Source organism: Mustela nivalis, assembly GCF_964662115.1.
Source record: "Mustela nivalis genome assembly, chromosome: 18".
Lineage (NCBI taxonomy): Eukaryota > Metazoa > Chordata > Mammalia > Carnivora > Mustelidae > Mustela > Mustela nivalis.
Window position 1 is genome coordinate 54,006,671 of NC_139037.1, and position 21,633 is coordinate 54,028,303.

The window sequence follows — 21,633 nt, forward strand, 5'->3', positions numbered from 1 at the left end:
ATTGTATGTTCACACGTTTTCACTCATGGCTGTGCTTTCATCCCTGGCATGCATGCATCAGCTTTGTACTTCGGACTCTGCTCAGTGCCATGTGGCAAGCACCTACCACATGTCACTGTCCACCTGCCCAGGGTGGACACCCATCCCTCCTACAAGAGCCTGGCCACCCCCACCTTCAGTGTGTCTGTACAGCCTGGGTGAGAAAGTGTTTCCAGACACTGACTAATGTCTCCTGGAGGTTGGGGGGTCGCCCCCATTTGAAAGCCACTGGTCTTCCCCGTCTCTACCCCTGACTCCACACTTTAAGACACAGGCCAGGTGGGTCCCTGACTTCCACATCTAGAAAGGACAAACGATGCCAGAATTTGCTGCGTATTCTATTTGACTAAGAGGAGGGGAAGGTCAGAGGCATTCAGCTGTTGTCCAACATGGTCTCTTTGATCCATTGCAGATAGGACATTACTTTGATATAGACGGAGGGCAAACTGGGGCTGTCACATGGGACATGGCCCCCGGCTGGGATTCCCTGAAGCATACCATCGCAGATCAGGGGGCCCTCCAAGTCACCCTGCAGCACAAAGGGGAGAAGAAAAGGAACATTAACAAGGCCTTCAGTTCTGCATGCAGAGTACCAGCTCCTGGGCCCACAGAGCACAGACAGTGACACCCTAGCTCCGGGGGAAATCAGAGTTGTCTCCAGAGTCCACTGCCAGAGGGCTGGTGGGATTCCAACAGAGAGGACAATAGCTTGAGTCCTGGCCAATGGGGAGAAGACTTCAGGGTCTAGTTTCTGCACAGTGGGGAGGGTCCAGGAGAATAGTCCCAGCAGACAGATCAACGGCGAAAAGAAGTGGGATCCATCTACTGGGCCCTCCGACCTGAGGGCCCATCTCTGATGTCACCTCTCCCCTATAGCTTCCCCAGGTCCCTCAGAGGAGTGGCAGTCACCTCCCTGAGGCCCCAGGTGGGGTCCCACAGGAGGGACCCCTTCCCTCTGGTGTCACCTCCCACCCTCTCCCCTTGCTCACTGGGCTCCATCCACACTGGCCTCGCTGACACCCTCACATACACCAGGCCCACTTGCCCTAGGACCTCTGCACCTGCTCTACCCCCCCCCCCATTCCACTGGACTCACCCTCACCTGCTACAGGTGTCCACTCAATCCCACCACCTCCTTGCCTTCCCCTCAGCTCACTGGTCATCTCCCCCGGCTCCATGATGTCTCCTTCTACCCCATGGCACCAGCATCTCCTGACATGAAAGCAGTGCCTCTCATGAAGCCCCCCCCCACCACGTGAGGGACACAGACAGAAACAGTGAACGCGACATAGACAGCAGTGACTGCTGTCTTCCCATGGGCTAGGTTGGTGTCGGGCACGCAGTAGATGCTCAGTAAGTACGTGCTGCCTGGAGGAAGGGATGGACTGTGATGTAGAAGACTGAGGTGCGGGGGTGGTGCCTAGAAGGGGGTGTGGGATAGGGCAGGGGGCATGCAGGCACTGGGGGCGGGGCTACAGCTGGACAGCAGTGGGACCAATGCCTGATTAACCCTTGCACCCCGGTCCTGCACCCCTGCACACCGGTCCTGCACCCCTGCACACCTCGTGTCTGAGCCCAGGTGGTTGAGTGGGGGAGAGGCTGGCTCACCGGGCAGGTGTCACTGTTGCCCTCCAAAGGGCCAGCGCACAACATGTGATCTGTCACCTTCTGGATATGGGCGTTGGCACACACATCATTGGGCAGGAGTTTGAGGTCCATACACTGGAGATCGCCAGTGTCTGAGACTAGGACCAAGAGAAAAAAGAGCTGTGGCCAGACCCCAAGTGGCTCCTCAGTCCTTCTCCTCCCTCAGATCTTGAGTCCAGTCCCCAGCCCCCTCCTCCCTACACCCAGGTGTCTGGGCTCCAGGCTGCATGGTCCGGCTCTGGCGTACACTTACCTGGTTCAATGCTGCCCCAGCCAGAGGTGTAGCAGGTGCTCCCCGGTTTGGGTTCCTGGGTGGGCAGGTCCAGGACCCTCACTGCATCTGTAATCTGGGCGGGCTCTGCCAGGCGGAGCAGCATGAGGTCATGGCTGTAGTCCTCTCCAGGGAGGCAGGTGTGTTTCTTCAAGAGACTCAGGTTGAATTTAGGGTGTGGGAAGTTTCTAATATCCTCGAATAATTGGGCTGTGTCTTCATGCTGGAACAGGCTGTGGCGACCCAGCCAGAGCTGGTAATTTCTGGGGAGAAAGGGAGCCCCAGGGAATGAGAAGAGAGAAGGGGGAGGGGAGGTGGGGCCAGGGAGGGTCCTGCAGACAGAGAGAAACAAGAGGCAACCATGGAGAAAGAGAGAGAGCCTGCAGTAAAGAATTAGTCACGGAAAAATAGAGACCTGGGGAAAACAAAAGAGGGTGACAGCATGAAAGGCAGATCCAGAGATAAAGAGAAGCAGTGAAAGAGAGAGCTTGAAACAGGAGAAGGAACGAGGCAGAGAGTAGAACAGGGAGCCCGTAGGAGCACAAAGGCAACAGGAGAGGAAGCGAAAAGGTGGCGACCCTGAGGAAGGGTCCCTGGAAAGAAGCAAGACTGAAAGAACAGACAGGAAGGAGTAGCAGGTCCAGTGCAACAGGGACAGGAGCAAGAGGAGAGAGGGAGGAACGCAAGCAGGTGGCGGGTGCAGCCTGAGAGAGAGCAGGGAGGACAGGGAGGGAGGACAGGAGGGGCTGGAAGGGGGCCTGGGACTGGCTCAGCTGCAGCAGGGGCTGGGGGCTGGCTCCCCAGCAGCGGGTGGCCTGGCCCCCAGCCCAAGGTCGGCAGCCGCCTCCCTCCCAGGACCTCCTCCATCTTCTACCTCTACATCCCTCCATCACCCCCTCCCACCTGGGACTATCTCCGCTTCTCCTCCCCCCCAACCAGCTCCCCTCACTAACCTTCCTCCCCCTCTTCTTCTCCACCCTCTCCCCCTCTTTGGCCTCCTCTTTCTCCTCCTTCTCCTCCTTCTTCCAGGGCCCCCACCAGACTCCAGCTGAAACCAGCCCTTCCCTGTGTCCCCTGGAGTGCATCATTGTCCTGGAGGGAGGGGCTGGGCACATGAGAAGCCCCCCCCACACACACACACACATCAGGAGAATCCCTTCCTTTTTTCTGGGGGTCTCCCTCAGTCCCATCCTGGGGGTGCTCAGCAGCAATCGGGGGAAGGGAGTGAGGCAGAGACCCAGAGAGACAGATGGGGCAGAGGCATGGAGGGTGAGACCTATAGTGACAGGGATGTAGCTGAGGGACCCAGAGGTGGACAGACACAGGGGGACACACAGAGACCCTGAGACAGGAGAGAGAGGGAGACGGATAAATCATAGACAGACAGACACACGACAGAGCAAGTGACTGAGAGACAGAGACACAGGACAGGGAGACAGGAAGATAGTTACAGGGAGAGACAGAGAGACACGGGCTGCCATGGGAGGGCTTCCCTGGGGTGGTCCCTGCCACTCTCCATGGGCCCCAGACCAGTATCATCTTTGTTTCCCTCAGCCCCCCAGCCTCTCCCACCCCAAGAGAGATTTCACAACCCAAAGCCCATTGGACCCTCAAATACGTGCACTATGTCCTTGAAGCTCTCTGATATCCCCTGTCCCCCAACTTCCCACATCCCTGTGGGGTGAACCCAAGGTCTGTGCCCCATTGCTTATTCCTGTGGGAGTACAGACACCCCCTCCCAGACCCCATGCTCAGACTCACTTGTACATGCACTGGGCAGCTGTGAGCACCCACTGTGGGTGCACCAGGACACCCCCGCATCTGACACTGCTGAAATTGTACACAAGCGACAGCCAGGGTTGGAAATTATTACACTCCGAGCCTCCGCTCATCTGGGACTGGATGGGAGCCACAGCACCTGCAGAAGGATGCTGAGTCAGGGCAGGTGGGAGGAGATGATGGGGCTGGGAGGGTCTAGGTTAGGAGAGGGACACAGCCGCAGAAGAGCAGAGCTGAGGTTCTGGTAAGTGGTGCGGTAAGGGTCTGTGATTTTCCTGCAGTCCCTAATTTGGGTGGGAGACAGATCCTGCCTAAGAAGACATTCTGCTGAGACAGACTGCACCCCAGGAATCAGAAGAAAACAAGAAGCATCTGGAGAAACTTGTGGTGTGCAGGCCAGCTGTTTTGTAGTGATCTGGAGTTCCTGGACTGGGGGACAGCTGGCTTTTGTGGAGGTGTTGGCTCAGAGAAGAGGAAGGGGATTTAGAAGCCAGTGTTAAGCAGGCACCTGGGTGGCTCAGTGGGTTAAAGCCTCTGCCTTTGGCTCAGGCCATGATCCCAGAGTCCTGGGATGGAGGCCTGTGTGAGCTCTCTGCTCAGCAGGGAGCCTGCTACCCTTCCTCTCTCTCTGCCTGCCTCTCTGCCTTCTTGTGATCTCTGTCTGTCAAATAAATAAATAAAATCTTAAAAAAAAAAAAGAAAGAAAAAGAAAATCAGTGTTAAGGACTCCAAAGGAGAGGGTCATGGATCATGGACTGGGAGAGAAGAATTTGAGTGGTGCTAAGGGGTCTCAGTCTTAAATATCTTGTATGCCTGTGGTGGGAATTTTGGGTTCTGAGAAGGTTTCAATATTTAGGGGATGAGGACTGAGAGGAAAGGTCACCTGGGGGCTCAGGAGCCAGAGCACCGGACCTTGGAGAACTAGGAAGTAGGACAGGAGGATCAGGGTCCCTGGGTCCAATGAGGAGGAGGTGCTGCTTGGAAGAGTTGGGGAGCACTGAAGAGAAGAGACAGAGATGGCTCCAGACTGCGTGTGTCCGGAAGCTGTCTGGGGGTCACTGGGAGGAAGCAGGCACCCAGTGTGGCAGTGAGGACTGTGAAGAAGATGGCTGGCAGGGTGGAGAGCTAAGGAAGGTTCTGGGGTGGGGGTGGGAGAGGCAGGAAGAGACTGGTACCCAGCCTGGGCTGGACTGTGGGTGGGAGAAACAGGCTGCACGGATGGGGAGAGTGCTGGCCTTGTGGGGGTGGCAGGGTGAGAGCACCATGAGAGTCAGGGCCCCTCTCCCTCTTTCAGATCCATTCTACTCACCAGTCCACCCCAGGGACATTGCCAGGCACAGGACCAGGAGCCACATGGTGACAGAGTGTCCAGGAGCTGGCAGACGGTGAGCTAGGAGCTGGGGAGGCTTTAAAGTCTACAACCCCATGGCCACACCCCTGATCTGCTGCCACCAAGAAGCTGGCCAAAGCCTGGCCCTGCTTCTGGGTGTGGACAGCCCCCACCCCCAGGGCTATGGGAGGGATGAAAGAGCAAGCACATGTTGTTCTTAGGTCCTTAATCACGCTGGATATATGCTGGGCTCTGAGTCCAAATGGGCCAGGGCCTACAGCCCTGTTGCCTTGCTCTTTTCGACACAGGCAGTGAGAGGAAGCCTGAGAAAACAGAATCAGCAGCACTGGAGAATCAGGATTTCTATTACAAAGCCTCCAATGGCTACACTCCAAGAGAGATTTCACAACCCAAAGCCCATTGGACCCTCAAATACATGCACTATGTCCCTGAAGCTCTCTGATATCCCCCTGAGCCAAGATGCCTGTCCCCCAACTTCCCACATCCCTGAAATACGAGCTTGGCTTTCAGAACCCCTGTACTTCCAGATGCAGGAATGAGTTGCCCGACTAAAATGTTCCCCACAAAATCAATTCTTGGAATGCCAGAGATCCACAATCCCAACACTACTGGACCCAGAGATATGAAATTCCAAAGGTATCCTGGAGTGAATCTCCTAGCATCCCAAAATCCAACGTTCCCCAGAACAATTCAGAGGTACCAACATAGACCCCCTCCCAACTCCTCATTCCTTAACCTGGACATCTGATGACCCAGGACACCCGGATGAGCTGCATATTCAGGTCAAGAGAACCCTCGAAGAATCCAGTGGCGCTGCTCCAGTGAACATTTAGATTAGAGGGGCCTCGTTAATGCACCTCAGGATGAATTGGCATTGAACATCGCATTTTGGAGTCTCAGAAGAGACTCAAGAACTAGAGCCTTTCAGGCCTCCAGTGTTATCCTACGTGCTATGGACAGAATGTCTGCATTCCTCCCAAATTCTTACATTGAACTGCTACTCCCCAGTGTGATGGTTTGAGGAGATGGGGCCTTTGGGAAGTGATTATGTCACAAAGGTGAAGTCCTCATGAATGGAATGAATACACTTAAAAGGGATCCCTTTCCCCTTCTGCCATGCCAAGACACAGAGAAAAGAAAGTCATCTGTGAGCCAGGAAGGGGGCTCTCACCTACAGAAGACAGGTGGATCCAGCCCCTCCCATGTCAAGCACTTGATCCAATCTTTCCCCCTCTGCGCTGAGCTGCATGAGAAGCTCCCAAGACAGGAAGTGAGAAAAGTGGTCACTGACAGTCACAAGTAAAGACCATAAAGACTGGGGTACAGGAACACATTCAGTCCGTGATCTGACCTCCCCCACACACAGATCAGTGTCACCCTGTGGGAGAAATGGAGACAGTGCCCAATCCCCATCCTAATCCCCATACATGACCTCAACCAAAACCCAGTACAACCCAACGCAACCAACCCCAATCCCACACGTGTCCAACCCAAGGCAAATGAACCCATCCAACTTAACCCAACAGAACACAGCCACCACCTTCTCCACATTCAAAATCAAACCAAACCCATACCCCTTTCATCCAACACAACCAATCTTAACCCACAGGTCTTCTACATCCACAAATATATTGCCCACCATCCCCCTAGAGCCCCCACATCATTCCCATCCAAATCAAACCAAAACCATTCCAAATCCCAACTTTACCCATGCCTTCCTTTCAATTTCTCCATGTGCTCCTGATGTGTTTTTTCAACATTGTCCCCCTTCTAGCTTTTCAAACTACGGTCTCTTTCCTCTGGAACTCCATTCCTTTTGTCCCTCCCACCCTCTCATTTGCTAGTACCTGAAGGAGGGAGGAGAGGAAAAGGACAGGAGGGCAGGGGTTTCCATGGTTTAGGATGGAGGCAAAGCCAGTGGACACAGATTCAGACATGTGGTCACTTGGACTGAGTCACTCAATGTCACCCATGTACCATACCGCTTAAGTGGATGTAGCCACTGAGAATGGATGACAAAAAGATGTCTCTGTGTCACAGATGACTCCAACATCTCAGCCAAATTCAGTGTCACACAAGGTTATGAATGTGGTCATCCTATTTCATGGATGTACACACATGCAAATCACACTTTCAAACTTGGGCACTAAGTGGACAGCACCTCATGCTGAAACTCACTTGACATATGCACGTTATTCAAGAACCACAGTAGATGTTCATATGTGCATATGGATGTAGGCAGATAAGTCATGAGTGCCTGTACACACACACACACACACACACACACACACACACTGACACCAAGCTTTGGATGTACCAACTCAGACCTAAATTCACAGTGTCCAATGGAGGTCTGAACACATCCAATATCAGAGATGCACACACTTGTACACGGGGTCTAGACATAGAAGCCGGGTCCTGAATAAGGATACACAGGGGAGACACGTCAGTATGGACTCAGGCCCCTGAAGACATGTTCAGAAACATAGCTCTATAAAATGGTATTATAGCCAGCATTTGACCTCTGTGTGTTTCCATTTCCTCATCTGTTAAATGGAGGTTGTTTTAAGGTTAAAGAGGGGTCTGTGTGTGAGAGAATGCCTCGGACAAGTTGCTGCTTAATAACAGTTATTTTCATCAAGGGCTAAATGTGGATATTAAATGTTGTGGACACAGATATGGTCATGCTCACAGATGCACATAGATGCATGCTCACATAGATGCAGACCCAGGTAAGATAGTCAAGGTCAAAACTGGATTATTCCACAAGCCACTTAGTGGCGGTGATTCAAAGTGGCAGGCACAAACCCAGAGGCTGAGCATTCAGGTGTGGACCCAGTGGATCCGACCCCAGTGCAACACCTAGACACAGGCTGGACATTGAAGATGACAGAGACAGCTGGAGATACAGGCTTCAGGACAGGACACATCGCTACATCAGCCCCCAAGTCAGATGCTTGATGTTCAAGATCTCTCGCTGTGTTTCACGTATGATGACAAAGTTCACAAGAGGAAGCAAGTAGGAGACAGGTAAGGCCTTGCACACTTGTCCCCCCCCCACACACACAGCTGCGCTGTGCACAAGTACCAGACAGGCAGTTTACGAGCTCAAAGGACTATGAACCTCTATGAACTCCTTGTCTACGACAGAACTCTCTATCTAAGGGAAACATAGAGACATCCCCTCAAGATCAAAGCCACACACACACACAGACACATGCACAGAAACAGAAGCCAACACTAGGGCAGGACTGGACATCAATCCCACAGATCAAATGACCACACTCTTCCCCCTGCTGTTGGAAACTAGGGCTGGAACTCTGGTGAGCAGAGGCCATGTAGATGTGGTGGAGAAAGAGCATGAGGAAAGCAGAGTGATACTACCTTCCCCTTCCTTGGAGGAAAGGGAAGGGGTGAGACTGGACTCATGTTCTCAGAAATTCTCCATGGGCATGTCACATCTTCATAACAAAGGAATCAATATGTATTTTACTCTGGACTGTCTTCCAAGATTGTCTGTCTATCAAGCAGCCTTTCAAGATGGTATCTCCCTCAGAGAAGGTTTGTTTACTGTCCACGATTTAATAAAAGATAATGTCTGTTTATGGCCAAGGACAATAAAAATTATATGTCCCTCCAGAGAAATTTTATTTGCAATCCAGAATTATAAAGATAATATCTCAACCACATTCTGACTTTGGAAAGTATACCAGCAGCCCCCTTATAAGATTAAGGATTCCCAAACTCAAATCCTCAGCTATGACACAAATCACTGTGTGCACAGAATCCACCTATGTTCCTTGATCACCCCCATGGGTGTTGGAGAGCCAGGTGAATGGGTGAAAATATAAAGCCCATGCTGCCTCCTGGGCCATGAGTCATAAAATCCTGCCTCTGACCCAGGATCTGCTGTGTTCTGCCAGTACTCACAAAACTGGCCAGCTAACATTTGCTTGCAAGGCAGTAAAATCTTGGACTTTTCAGAATTCGTGACAAACAGCTAGACACTGAGGCAGCAACTGGCCAGATGGAGGTAGAGGTAGGCAGGGGACCTGCTGGGCAGCCACATGGTGGAGGACAGACCAGGACTGAGCTGAACTTTGGGGGAGAGGTGTAAGCAGTGGAGATGCTGGACTCGCCTGCCCCAAGGATGCATCCAAACACAAAGTCATCCCACCAGCTTTTTCAGAAACTTCCTTTCATCACTAATGTCCCTCCCCCTGCCCAACACGCTCGTCCTCTTGGCTCTCCCTCTGGGGAAAGTACACTGTTCCCTCAGGCACCAGGACAGACCCCAGGTGCCTCACAGACCTTCAGACACGAACACTCGCTCCCTGGATCTTCTCTGTCCCCTACACCCTGGTTGAAACACATCTCTATTTGGACCCTACCCACAGTGTCCTCCCTTTCATCAGGATCTTCCCATATATCTCCTTTTGAACTTCTGAACGCTCTTCTTTCCCATCATGCCTTCATTTGAACAGAAGATACCGGGATGGCTGGCAACTCATTTTACATTGTAATTCAGCCACTCAGAGGGTAAGACTCCAGGTTTGGATTTCAGAAACCTCAGCTCTGCAGCAATAAAAAAATAAACGGTTCTTTCCGGGAAGACATAGAATGGTGAAGACCACCAGAAGCAGTTTGCTTGCAGTTCCTAAAGCCAGAACTACACCATACACCAGAAATACATCTTATCTCAGGGATATATCAACTCTCCACTTTAAAAAGTTTTTTTCTTAGAGAGAGAGAGAGAGTACACATAAGCAGCGGGGCTTAGAGGGCTTGGGCTAAGAGTTGGAACTGTGCTGTGGAGGTGGAGGGACATGGGGACAGGAACACTGCTCAGGGTCCGGATAGAGAGACAAGGGGAGTGGGAAGGGTGGGAAGGTTCTGAAATTCTGGAGCCATTCCTGGGGTTGTGGGTTGGTGGCAGGGCCTGGGTGGGGAGACTATAGTGAATGTAGAGCCAACTACAAGAATCAAGCAGGACACAGAGGGCAGCATCTAGAGTAGCATGTGGTGTGGGGGTCTGGTGATTTGAGGAATCACATGGCGGGGGGTGGGGGGAAATGGTTGTGTGGTCTGGGATATTAAGAGTTTCCAGAAACTCCACATAAGAGTCCCAGAGGGGCAGAGGCTGAGAGAGGAAAGTTTTAGTGAGTTCCATGCTGGAAAAACTTTTGAGGCCTGTGGTGAGCTTTTGAGGTTGTAAAACATCACTGATTTAGGTGTTAGTTCTGGTGGGCTGAGAAAAGCATCTTGGATGGATTTAGGGTGTTTGAGAATGGGGGTTCCCAGAACTGTGGCTGGAGGCTTTCAGCTGGGCTGAGAGTTGAGAGAATTGGGTATCTCCCTATCACAGGGTGACTGAAAGGGTGAGGGTCAATGCTAGGAGTGGTCTCCCATGAGCTGTTGGCATTCTAAGAGGGAGTGGGAGGTTCAGGAACAATGCTGTGGTCATGGTGGGAATGCAGTCAGGAGGAGAGGGGTGAGTGATAGTCATCCTGGGAGGGGGTGAGAGGTGGCCCTTTCTGTCTGAAAGACATGGAAATCATGGTCTCAGGTACCAAAGGGACTTGGGTTTCTCCTAGCAGTGGTCTCAGAACCAGAATGGAAAAGTAGCAAAGCACTTGATAGCCTAGGGATCCTGGTTCATCTGACAACCCAAGTCAAGAGTATCCTCATGCAAAATCCAGTACTTTGTGCAATGGACTATGTAGTTCTCAGGAGCTAGATTCATGCATCTCAAGGTTCTTCTTTGGGGGTCTCAAAGGAGAGACAGAATGGTTTACTAGGCTTCCACCATTTTAATTTCCAAGGCTCTTTGGAAAAATCAGAGCTACTCTTGATGGGTCAGCCTAAGGTATGTGTTTAAAACTTGATAGAAAATCCCCCTCCTCTCCTATTTAAGCACACAAATAAGCTCTTGGGGACATTGAGGGGCACATGGCTGGGACAGTTGGTAGAGCACTGAACTCTTGATCTCAAGCCCCAAATTGGGGATAGAGTTTACTTTTTAAAAGTAATGAAATATCCTCCTTTCAAAAATAAGATAAATAAGTGGCCATTGTATAAACTAAAATAACACAGCATGCTAACTATACTGGATTTTTTTTTTTTAAATGGGCAGACAAAAACCCATTTTAAGATCATAAGAACTGGAGTAGAGGAATATAGTCAATTCAGGGGCCAGAGAACCCACATGCAGATCGGGGTCCCCCGAGTCACCCTGTGGAGAGACCTTATGGGTCCAGCACCCTATCTCCATCCTGACCCTCATCTACAACCCCAACTAAAATAGCACCTGACACACCTAACTGAATTCTGACCCAACCCCATACAACCCCAACTCACTCATTTCAAACAAAACCAATTTATGGACAATGGCCATTCCACAATGCAGCCTTGGAGCCTATGATTCCTGGAGAGATGATGTCCAGCCTTGATCATCCATCTTCCCAACATGACTCCCTGTGGTCTTGGGCTCCTTGTCAGACACGAGGGCTCAGCCAGTTGCCATGCAGGCTCTGGACACAAGGGGGCAGGTGTGGGCAGTACTCTGGGCAGTGCAAGTGGTAGGAGTCACACTGGTTGGGCTAGTTTCAACAACTTGACCTCATGGTGATGACCTTGTGTCTCACAGCACTGCTGGATGAAGCCTGAAACAGCCCACGGTTGCCCTTGAGCATTGCGTTTATGCAAACTGTACGCACCACGAACACCCACGTGCAACTGTGTAGGCAGATGGCTATGCACAGGTTGAGTGTGGGGCAGACAAAAGACCAAAGTGTAAGCAACCTGGGCTCTCTCAACCCTATGGGACATTGGAGTTCCACTCACCTGCTCTTAACATCTTAGAGCCACAGTCTTGCCCTGCCTCTCAGATTCCTTGCAGTCCGGAGGCACACGCACATGCACTCCAGCCCCATGACTCCAGTACCTCTTCCACATAGTATGCGAGCTGGGAAATGTCCCTTCGTGGGAGGCATATTTATTTTCTAAAGAGCAAATAAATCTTTATGAGAGCAGGATGTTGTCTTTATTCGCTAGGATAAGACACAGACTTTTTCTGGAGAGAGATCTCTATTGTCCCGGACTGTAAACCAACTGCTTGGACCGGAATAACCACCTAGCAAGACGGCTTGGTAGACCAAACTCCAAAAACACGCAGAAACATGGGAGTCCATGGAGAATTCTATCCCAACCACCTTTGTCTTTTGTCCTGCTCTGTCTCTCTCCTCCTCTTCTCCGAGTCACCCTCTCTTTCCTCACCCCACCGGCTTTGATGTTCTGCCTGACTTGGATCTTGGTCCCTTTCCCTCTGTCCCGGAAGCGCGGCGGGAGCCCTCAGGTCTGAGGTGGACGGATACTTGCAGACTTTGTGTCCACGGGAGCACAGGGCTGCGGAAAACCCCCGCACACCAACCTAATTCCTGCACAAACCTGTGCCCGTTCGCCGAATGGACCCAAGAATTCCTGCAGAACAGCTAAGAACAAATTCCAGGACGAGTCTCCAACCTACCCCTCTCGGCCGCCGCCAAGATCCACCTCCTTCAGCGTTCCCGAATTCTGCGTGATTCCCCCAAACCCTCCTCCCTCAGACCCGGGAGCAAACCTCCGTGGACAAGCGCATTTGGCGCCACCTAGCGGCGGGAGCCTGCCAGGCCAAGAAGAAAAGACGCCCCACCCCCAGCCCCGCCCGCGGCTCCTCCCAGCACAGAAAGTGAGACAAAATCTCAGAGATAAACTAGAAATCCTAGTCCGTACCGGAGTACTTCTCCCTGCTGGAGAGAACACTCTCACGCTGGGGCCCCAAACATCTGTTTCTTACCCCCTGGGACTCAGTGTTCCCGTGTGTAAAACGGGAGTCTCTATAAAGGAATTTCAGAGAAAGGTGCCATATCTGAGAGGTGGACAGTCGGATTTCGGATTCTTCAAGTCCTGGAACTGCCGCTGCCCGACTGTGTTATCTAAGACAGACCGTACGACCACTCCTCCCCAGGATAAACAGGACTAATCATCATCTGGGATTACTAGGCCCTAAATGCCAGGCATGGCAGCATTTATGGCCCTAAATGCCAAGCAGGCACTCTTGCCTCAAAACATTCCTATGAGGCAGAAGCAATTATTTGCACCTTACAGATGCGGAAACTGAGGCATAAGGAGGCCAAGTGACTTGCCCAAGATGCACAGTATTATGGGCTGCAGGCAAGATGCCAACCCAGGCCCCTGGCTCTAGAGTTCACATCTGAATCACATCCTGTGTTAACCGGTCTTTTAAGTGCGAACCTAATGTTATGATTTACACACCTGCTCCATGCATATTACCTCATCCAACCAGAGACCATCCCCACCCTTTTTCCACTCCTATCCCACAACGAGACCCTGATAACCAAAGAAGTGATGCTTTGCACCCAAGGATCCCTTGGATCATTCTCTTGCCCCCTCCCCTCTGCAGCCTAGATGACCTTGAACAACTGGGGCCTTCCCCTCCCCACTGTTTGTTAGTGTGTGAAATGGAGTGAAATTAATAGTGCCCTTAGCTCCTTATAGGTAGTGGCTCTTAGACACTCCTTGGTAAACTCTACAAGGAGACCCTCTGTTTATCTGATTCTAAAGATGAGAATCAGAAGCAGAGAAAGGAAGACACACCAGAATCTCCCAAACTAGCAAGCAGTGAGGTGGAGCTCTCTGACTCCAGAGCCCGTACTCTGAAACACCACCTTCCACTGTCCCACACTGAAGGTGGAGGGGAGGGGTGAAGGGAAGCCTCAGGCACCAGGAGTCCAGTCCCATTCCAGGGCGGGAGGGACACAATGATTGTCTCCATGGGGAAGGGGGTTCAAGATGAGACTTGTTCGGACAAGGGGATCCCAGCCTCAAATGACTCACTGAAGGCAAGTACCTTGTCCAGGGTTTGATGCAGTCACCACTGAAGGGCTATGAGAAGGGGAGGAAAGGGGTCAACTCTGAGTGTAGAGAGACCTTCTGAGATCACCTGGTAATGGGTGGGAGGAGACAAAATAGAGGACGGGAGGCTGGAGGTGAGGGTCTAGGAGTAGAGGAGGATACCTGACTTGCAGCCAGGCCAAGGGAATGGAGAGAAGGGATGGGGCTGGAGACCATTGAGCTGTAGGGGATAAGGAAAAGGAAGGTATGGGGACAGTGCCTGCGGGACAGGCTGTAGGACAGGGTGAACAGTGGAGCTGTCCCTGAGATGGAAAACATGGGAAGACGAGTTTGGCGAGAGAGAGAAATGAGTTAGGACACTGTGAGTGAGAAGGGCCTGAGGACATTGCGGGTGGGAGGATGCCCAGAAGCAGGTGGCTGCCAGAGGCTAGAGTTCGAGGTCAGATGAAGGAGACCTGTGTGGTTGGTGGTTGAACCACATGAGTTGAGACAAGAGAGGTTCAGGCTTCAGGGAGTGTTCTCAGGAGGAGGAGGAGGAGCAAGGCAGACGGCGGGACTCAGGCCGCCTGTGGAGGTGAAGGACAACTGGAAAGAGGCCCAGAAGGACATGGATCGATAGCCCAGGTCTGTCTAGGTCAAAGTGGGTGGGAGGAGGGGCGCTGACGTCACCGTGTCAGGGCGGGGCGGGGTGCCCTCCCCATGAGCCTGTGAGCCTGGGTTGAGCTAGGTCTGAGATCTGTCCGTGTCCCCATCTGTGTCATGGGGATGCTTACAACACCTGCCTGAGTGAAAGGAACACATGCGATCATGATGGAAAGTGCTTAGCCTGACACCAGGGAAGTTCTCATGGTGATTACCCCAGGGGTTCACCTCATTCCCCTCTTCACCACCCAGATCCAACAGAGGGAGGTGGCTCCTGGGATTGAGGCAATGGGCCAACCAGGTGTTCGAAGAGTCAGAATGCTGGATTCCTCTGCATCCTCTGCATGACCATTGCCTATGACACCCCTCTCTGAGCTTCAGTTTTCTCCACATTAAGAAGGAAGCCATGATAACCACCCCCACAGGGCTGTCAGGAGGATAAATGAGATAAGGTACACAGGAACTGCCTAACGGAAGCTGTAGCCCACTGAGTCCTAGAGATCTTCAGCAAGAAATTTTTTGCCAGATGAAGGGACAAAGGAGTTCTAGAATAGCTTCTCAACTGGGAATCCAGAATGTTTAATGTCTGGGGGGATTCCAGAACATCTGAAGATCTAGGGTTCTAGAATATGTGGAGGTTCGTGGTTCTAGACTATTTTAACCTCAGGTTCTAAAGTGTTCGAGGTCCTAGACTTCTAGGTATCTTTAGTTCTAGATATTAGATTCTAGAATCTGGAGATGTAGTAGGCTAGAAATTTTGAGGGTCAATCATTCTAGAATAACTGAGACCCTAAGATTCTGGAATAACTGGGGGTCAGTGGTTCAGGAATATCCCAAAGACATCTGGTGGCTTAGATGCCATCATTCTCACATATTATCTGTAGGGAAATCAAGGGCCAAGGACCCGGAGGCATTGGCCACTGATCCCCTAAACAGTCAGCCCTGTTCATGCAGCCTCTTCCCATATAGGTAATGGCTTTCCAGACACTAAGAGGGACCATGTTTGTAGTAGGTCCCATCCTTCACTGGGTGATCTGTGGTCAGACCCTCCTGCTCTCCGTGCCTTCTCATTAGTTATACAAGCCAGCACAGACTCTAGAAAATTGCTAAGGGCCCTCCTATGGTCCTGAGACATCGGAAGACAACTTGGAATTCCCAAAGCTTTGAGTCATTTTAATAATGATCTCCAGAAAGCAGAATCCAGATTTCAAAATGCAGAATCTCTTGATCCAAATTAAAGGATCTAAATTAAAGACTCCAATCTGCCAGTGTCTAAATTCATATTACAGAGAAGATTCTAGGAATCTCTGACTTGTGGAACTCAGGCCCATATCTCCCAGTTCAGCCCTTTAAATGAACGGTGTAGATTTGAAACTCCAGACTTTACATTCCAAAACTAATCCATGAAATCTTAAAGGTCTAGATCCAGACTCTAGAATCCAGGCCTTAAAACTCAAAATTTAAAATCTACCATTCATGCCCCAGGCTTCACACAGCAGATGTGAGGGATCCTAGGACCTCAAGTCCTAGGTGCTAAACACCAAATTCCAGACTCCTAGTTTGGGTTCTAGATTCAAAGGCCCTGGATCTAGAATCCAAGACTAAGACCTATCACTCAAAGACCAGACTGTAGGATCCAGATTCCAGACCCAAACTCCAGAATACAGACTCCAAAATCCATACTCTATACTTCAGATCATAAATGCCTGACTCTAGACCACCAAATTCGGAGTCCAGAGTTGGAGATCCACAACAAAACGTACAAAACCCAAGATCCAGAATACAATGCCCAGGATCCAGAGTTAGGAGCCAAAGGCACCCAGATCCAGAATCAGAGATCTGAATCCAAAACCCCAAATCAGGAAGTGGGGATCCAGATCCAAACTCCACTGTTCAAAATCAGAGATCCAAGGTTCAGAATCCCAGAATTGAGGGGTCCAGATCCAGGTCCAGAATCTGAGATTCAGAACCTTACCCCAGGCATAAGAAACATGGTGCTAGAATACAGTTTCTATACTCCAGACCTCAATTCCAGGTTCCAGGTTCCAGATTGCTGGTCCTATCTGTTGATTTCTTCTGATTTGGGGCTCTTGCCCTCCTGCCTCCTCTCCCTTTAGGAACTGTCCCCGGCAGGGAATTCTTCCTTATAGACTCAGACAAAAGCTTCAACCTAATAAATGCTCATTAGGCCTTGTCCCCCACCCCACTAGCCACCTAGGTGTCCCCACCTGTAAACCTGACTCTCAGCCACCTTCCACCCCACCCCACCCCACCCCCTAGAGACTCTAGGTGGGGCCAGAGCCTACAAATTCAGGTATTCAGGTGCCTGCTCCCCTTCTTCTGGCATCCAAGCTGCCCCAGATGAAGCTGGAGGATCTTTGGGGTGAGATCTTTGAGACAAGAGCTAGGGATGGGGGGAATGGGAGATAGCCAGGAAGACACAGGTCTTCCCTGGTCTAGGGGAGACACTGGATGCCCTGGTCCCAGGAAGCAGACATACACTGCCCTGAGGGACTTGAATTTCAAGGGTACCTGTTTAGGTCCATGTGCCCTTTACTGAAGCCTCAAGTTGGACCTGAACAAAGAAACTGTCCTGGAGATGCAAGAAGGAGCTGCAGAGGGGCCAGGGAGGAGGGGGATAGAGTGAATCAGGAGGATGTCCCCCAAAGCTCTTGTATCAGAGCTAAGAAAAGGTCAGGAGTTATCAAGGGTTCAGGTCAGCTCAGCTCAATCTCCCCAGGTGCCAGGCCCCAGGCTGGGGACACAGAGATGACCTTATATGAGCATTCCTGGGGATTTGTGGTGTGATAGAGGTACACCAGGGGCTGTAAGGCCCAGAAAAGACATCTGCTAGGTCTCAGGGCTTCCTGGAAGAGGTGGGAGCTGAGCCTTGGAGGGAAAATATGAAGTTGGAAGATAAGGGGAAGGCTTTAATTCATTCCCAAAGCTTGTTAGGGCCTCCCATGGACTGGACCCTTCACCAGGAATCCAGTGTTCAGTCAGGTCAGGCCTGCCTACAGCAAGTTCTCAGTCTGATGGAGGAGGCAGACACCACTCATTAGAGATGGTCAGAAAATCCCTCAAAGTCAAGTGGATCCTGAAAGGAATGGCATACCTGGGAGGAGGAGGCATGGAGGCATGACATCAAGGAAGGAAAATGGGAGAATCAGCTGCATCTAGAAGGGCAAGCTTATGAGAGACCCCCTCAGAGGGCCTGGTGGAAAGAGAGAAACCACTCATATCCTCGAAAGTAAGGCTGGGGAGCTAGGACTTTTTACTGGGTGTGCTGGCGATATCCTGAGGGCTATCAGCAGGAGTGTAACATGGTCAGCTCTGGGTCTAGAAAGACCCTGCAAGGCCATGTAGGCTGGGGAGTGTGAACTTGATTGGAGAGACAGACAGGAGGGGTGGGGGGCAATGGGCACCCAGGAGGCCAGGTAGGAGGCTGGGTTAGGGTCTGGGGGGAGAACATATTCTGAACCAGAGCCTTAAGCATGGAGAGAGATCCAGGAGCAAGTGGGATGGTGCTGGGGCCTGATAGGCTCTGGGGGCACCTGAGGGTCTGTTTTGGTGCCTGGAGGAACAACACAACCCTCAGAGATGGAGAACCGGGCTAGGCTGGGGTGGGTAGGAACCTGGGAAGGCCGGGGCTGGGGGGAGAGCAGTCTGGGGTGAGGGGGTGGGCAAAGATGGTAGAAGAAGTTTATCAAGCAGCAGGTGGGATGAGTTTGTGTCTGGAGGAATCCAGGTGAGGGCCCAAGTGTCCAGCCTCAACCGGGTTTACTCTCTCCTCTCCGCAGACTTCAACAGAACCCTTGTCCCTGCTCCACAATGTGGCTTCTCCTCACCTTCTCCTTCCTGCTGATATCTGCAGATGAGGTGGGCCCAGGTCAGGTCTGGGTCTATGGGAATGTCGTCCCCCTCCCCAACATCAAGAACAAATCCAGGCCCTACAGTCTTCTACTTTCCCCCTCCCAACCCTCCCAGAGTCCTCACCCTACCTTAAGACTGTCAGAGGCCTGGGGCTGCCCTGGAGTCCCCATGTCAACTGGGGCCTCTTGCGCTTCTGACAACAAGAACAGTCCTTGGGGTGACACAGACCTGAGTTCGAGTTCTGGGGCTGCCCTTTCCTTGCTGTGTCACCTTGAGGAAATAAGCCTTAAACAAGTGTTAAGAGGCCACGAACACAGACTTCTGGGCTGGAATTCCAACTCGCTGTGTTCTGGTGACTTAACATCTCTGTGATATGGAGATAACAGCAGACGCCCCCAGAGTTGTAAGGGTTAAATCTGGTCCTGTGGGTGAGGCATGAGAAGATACTTAGTCCAGGGTAGTGTCCTGTAAGTGGGCTGAGTGCTGGGTAGATGCCAGGCAGCCACGAGGATAATATGCCAGAGCTCCCCTAATTCTCAAAACATCTCTGTGGGGTGGTCTCTACTAGCCTCATTTGACAGGGAAAGGGGCTGAGGCTGGGGAGGGGTGACCACTATGTCAAGGTGACCCTGGGTGGCAGGAAAACTCCAGCCCATGTTCAACTACCACCCATGGAGAATTTAACTGTAACCTGATGCCTTTACTCTGGAGAAGTGGAGGGTGGACTTTCACATGACCCTCGCCTCTGGGTTCCCCTTGAAGCTCCCCCCTGCTGCCAGCCTCCCCTCAGGCTTTCTCTGTGCTTTCTCCTCCCTGCCTCCTGCCTGCCTGCTGCACCCAGCTGGGGCTTGCACCCCCCTCCGGCTTGTACTGGCCAGGAGCAGCCTCGACACCCGGCAGTTCAGCCTGCACCCTCTGTCCTTCCTCAGAGGACAACAACCCCGCCCTTCCCTTGTTAAGCCCCCTGTCCACCACATCCGCATTCCCCCAACCTTGCCAGGGCCCTTGGCCCAGTTCCTGACCCTGGCAGGCAGAGGATGGCTTTTTGGTCTGGCTCTGCAAATTCCTGCCCCAGGATGGGTGTCTGCGTGAACTTCAGAGGTCATATCCCCATTGTCCAGCAGCAGATTATAATCTTGTAACCTTGATATATCCCTGTTTATGTCCTTGTGCATAGTGCAGTGTGTGTGTGGGGGGGGGCGTTTCAAATCTCTGTGTGTCCACACCCTACCCACATGTGTGAACCGGTTTCCCTATGTGAAACCCAGTGACCTTGAACACCAGTGACTGAGTAGGGGGCTCATCTGGAGATGGTAAATTATGTCCTGCCCTGTGTCTCCGGCTACGTCTTTGACCTTAGATATCTAGCCCTGCGTGCACTGTTTCCCTGGGGTCTGATCTAATGGGTCCACGTCTGAGTATTGGCCCTCTGGATTCATGTCTCTTACTCTGAATCCCCACACTTGAAGAAGAATCACAATTTTGACCTGACTCTTCATCTGAGCCTGGTCATATGTCTGACTTACTTTGGCTAAATTTCTCTCCAGAACCTAATTATCCACATGTACACCTACATAAGTAAATCTATGTCATTTATTTAAAATAACTAGTCTTTATTAAGCAACTATAATAAGCCAGACATCATAGACACACACATATTTAATCCTTACAATAATCCCATTTTACAGAGGAGGAAACATAGGCCCAGAGAGGTCAAATAATTTGCTCAGAGGCTCACAGATAACACGTTTGGATCTAGGGCCTTTATTCTAACATTCCAGATTTAACCCCTATACGTAGACTCATGTCTGTGAACAAGTCTTTGAGGGTCTGAGTTCATATGTATGTCTCTCCCCATGTACCCTTATTAAGAATCCCACCGTGTTGTCCAGTCCCTGTGCACTAGTGTGCAAGTCTGTGACTGGTATATTCAGATCCACACTGTAAACGGTAAATTTATTTTTTTAAAGATTTCATTTATTTATTTGTCAGAGAGAGAGAGAATGCCCAAGCCCAGGGGGAGCAGCAAGAGGGAGAGGAAGAAGCAGGTTCCTCGCTGACCAATGAGCCCGATGCCGGGCTTGATCCCAGGACCCTGGGATCACAACCCACACTGAAGGCAGACGCTTAACCAATGAGCCACCCAGCCACCCCTAGAGACTGTAAATTTAGGTGTGAACTTCTACGTGCAAATCAGGGTCTGTGGTGTGTGGGTGTGTGTGCCCACACACGCACATGCACACACGCCACTGCTGTAGCTGTTCATATTCAGCTATGTCTATTAATATGCTGTGATTCTTAAAACTTCAACCCATGTATATGCAAGTGAATTTAAGCTTAAAGTGCTCTCTTCCTCAGTTCCTAAGTTCGGGAGACTGGTTGTTCCCAAGTTTGCCCATGACCTTGTGTGGCCATATCTGCATTTGGCTGAGATGTTCAGACTCTGAAGCCAAGACTGCGTGTCATTCGTATTGAGTGGCCACATCCATTTGATGTCTGTGACAGCTTGGTGACCTTGAGTGGCTGGTTCCAAGTGGTCATCTTTTGGAACCTGTATCCAATGTTGCTGTCTCTACTAATCTCAGAGGACTTCTTGACTTCTAGTCCTTTCCCACCTCCCTGCTCTCCCAGAATCCTATAGTAAACAGGTGAGGGCCAAGGGCAGGGGGACAGTTCTGGAGAAAACAAGCAGCAGTGGTAAAAGCCAGAGAGAAGGCAGTGCTGAAAATTCAAGGACAGGGACACCTTAAGAGATTGGGGGAAAGCACAAATGAAAAATGCATGGTATGAATAGGGTCCAGGCAAGGTGTAGGACCCAAGGAAAAGGACTCTGTCCTCAGGGACCCTCCTCTGCCCCCTCTCCCAGCAGCCCAAGATGACACTAACTAGATACTGGGAAGTGAGGAGTGTGAGCCCCACTCCCAGCCATGCCAAGTGGCCCTCTCTGAGCGTGGGCATTTCAGCTGTGGCGCTTCCCTCATTTCCACACTCTGGGTGTGGTCTACAAACCACTACCAAACCTGGTATGAAGGCAGGGCTCCAAGTCCTGAGGGGCATGCAGCAAGGGTCTAGGGATCTGAGCATCTTGGATTCTGCGGAGGAAGGAGCTGAAACCTCG

General features: G+C 51.4%; 1 protein-coding gene across 4 annotated transcripts; it reads right to left on the reverse strand.

The window, feature by feature from the left end:
- Positions 1–364: 364 nt before the first annotated feature.
- On the reverse strand, positions 365–12,668 carry LOC309852785 (kallikrein-1-like). 4 transcript variants are annotated; one of them, XM_082710099.1, is made up of 8 exons: positions 5,824–5,852; positions 5,275–5,389; positions 5,046–5,151; positions 4,620–4,733; positions 3,719–3,875; positions 1,940–2,220; positions 1,648–1,784; positions 365–568 (listed from the first exon to the last, which is right to left on the reverse strand). In XM_082710099.1, the coding sequence occupies exons 3-8, from the start codon at positions 5,089–5,091 to the stop codon at positions 413–415; spliced, it is 891 nt and encodes a 296-aa protein (XP_082566225.1). In that variant the 5' UTR covers positions 5,092–5,151; positions 5,275–5,389; positions 5,824–5,852; the 3' UTR covers positions 365–412. The 4 variants fall into 4 exon arrangements, with proteins under 4 accessions (XP_082566225.1, XP_082566228.1, XP_082566226.1 ...); XM_082710102.1 differs by having other exon boundaries at positions 5,046–5,111; positions 5,824–5,846; XM_082710100.1 differs by lacking the exon at positions 5,824–5,852 and having other exon boundaries at positions 5,046–5,133; positions 5,275–5,620.
- Positions 12,669–21,633: the final 8,965 nt, after the last annotated feature.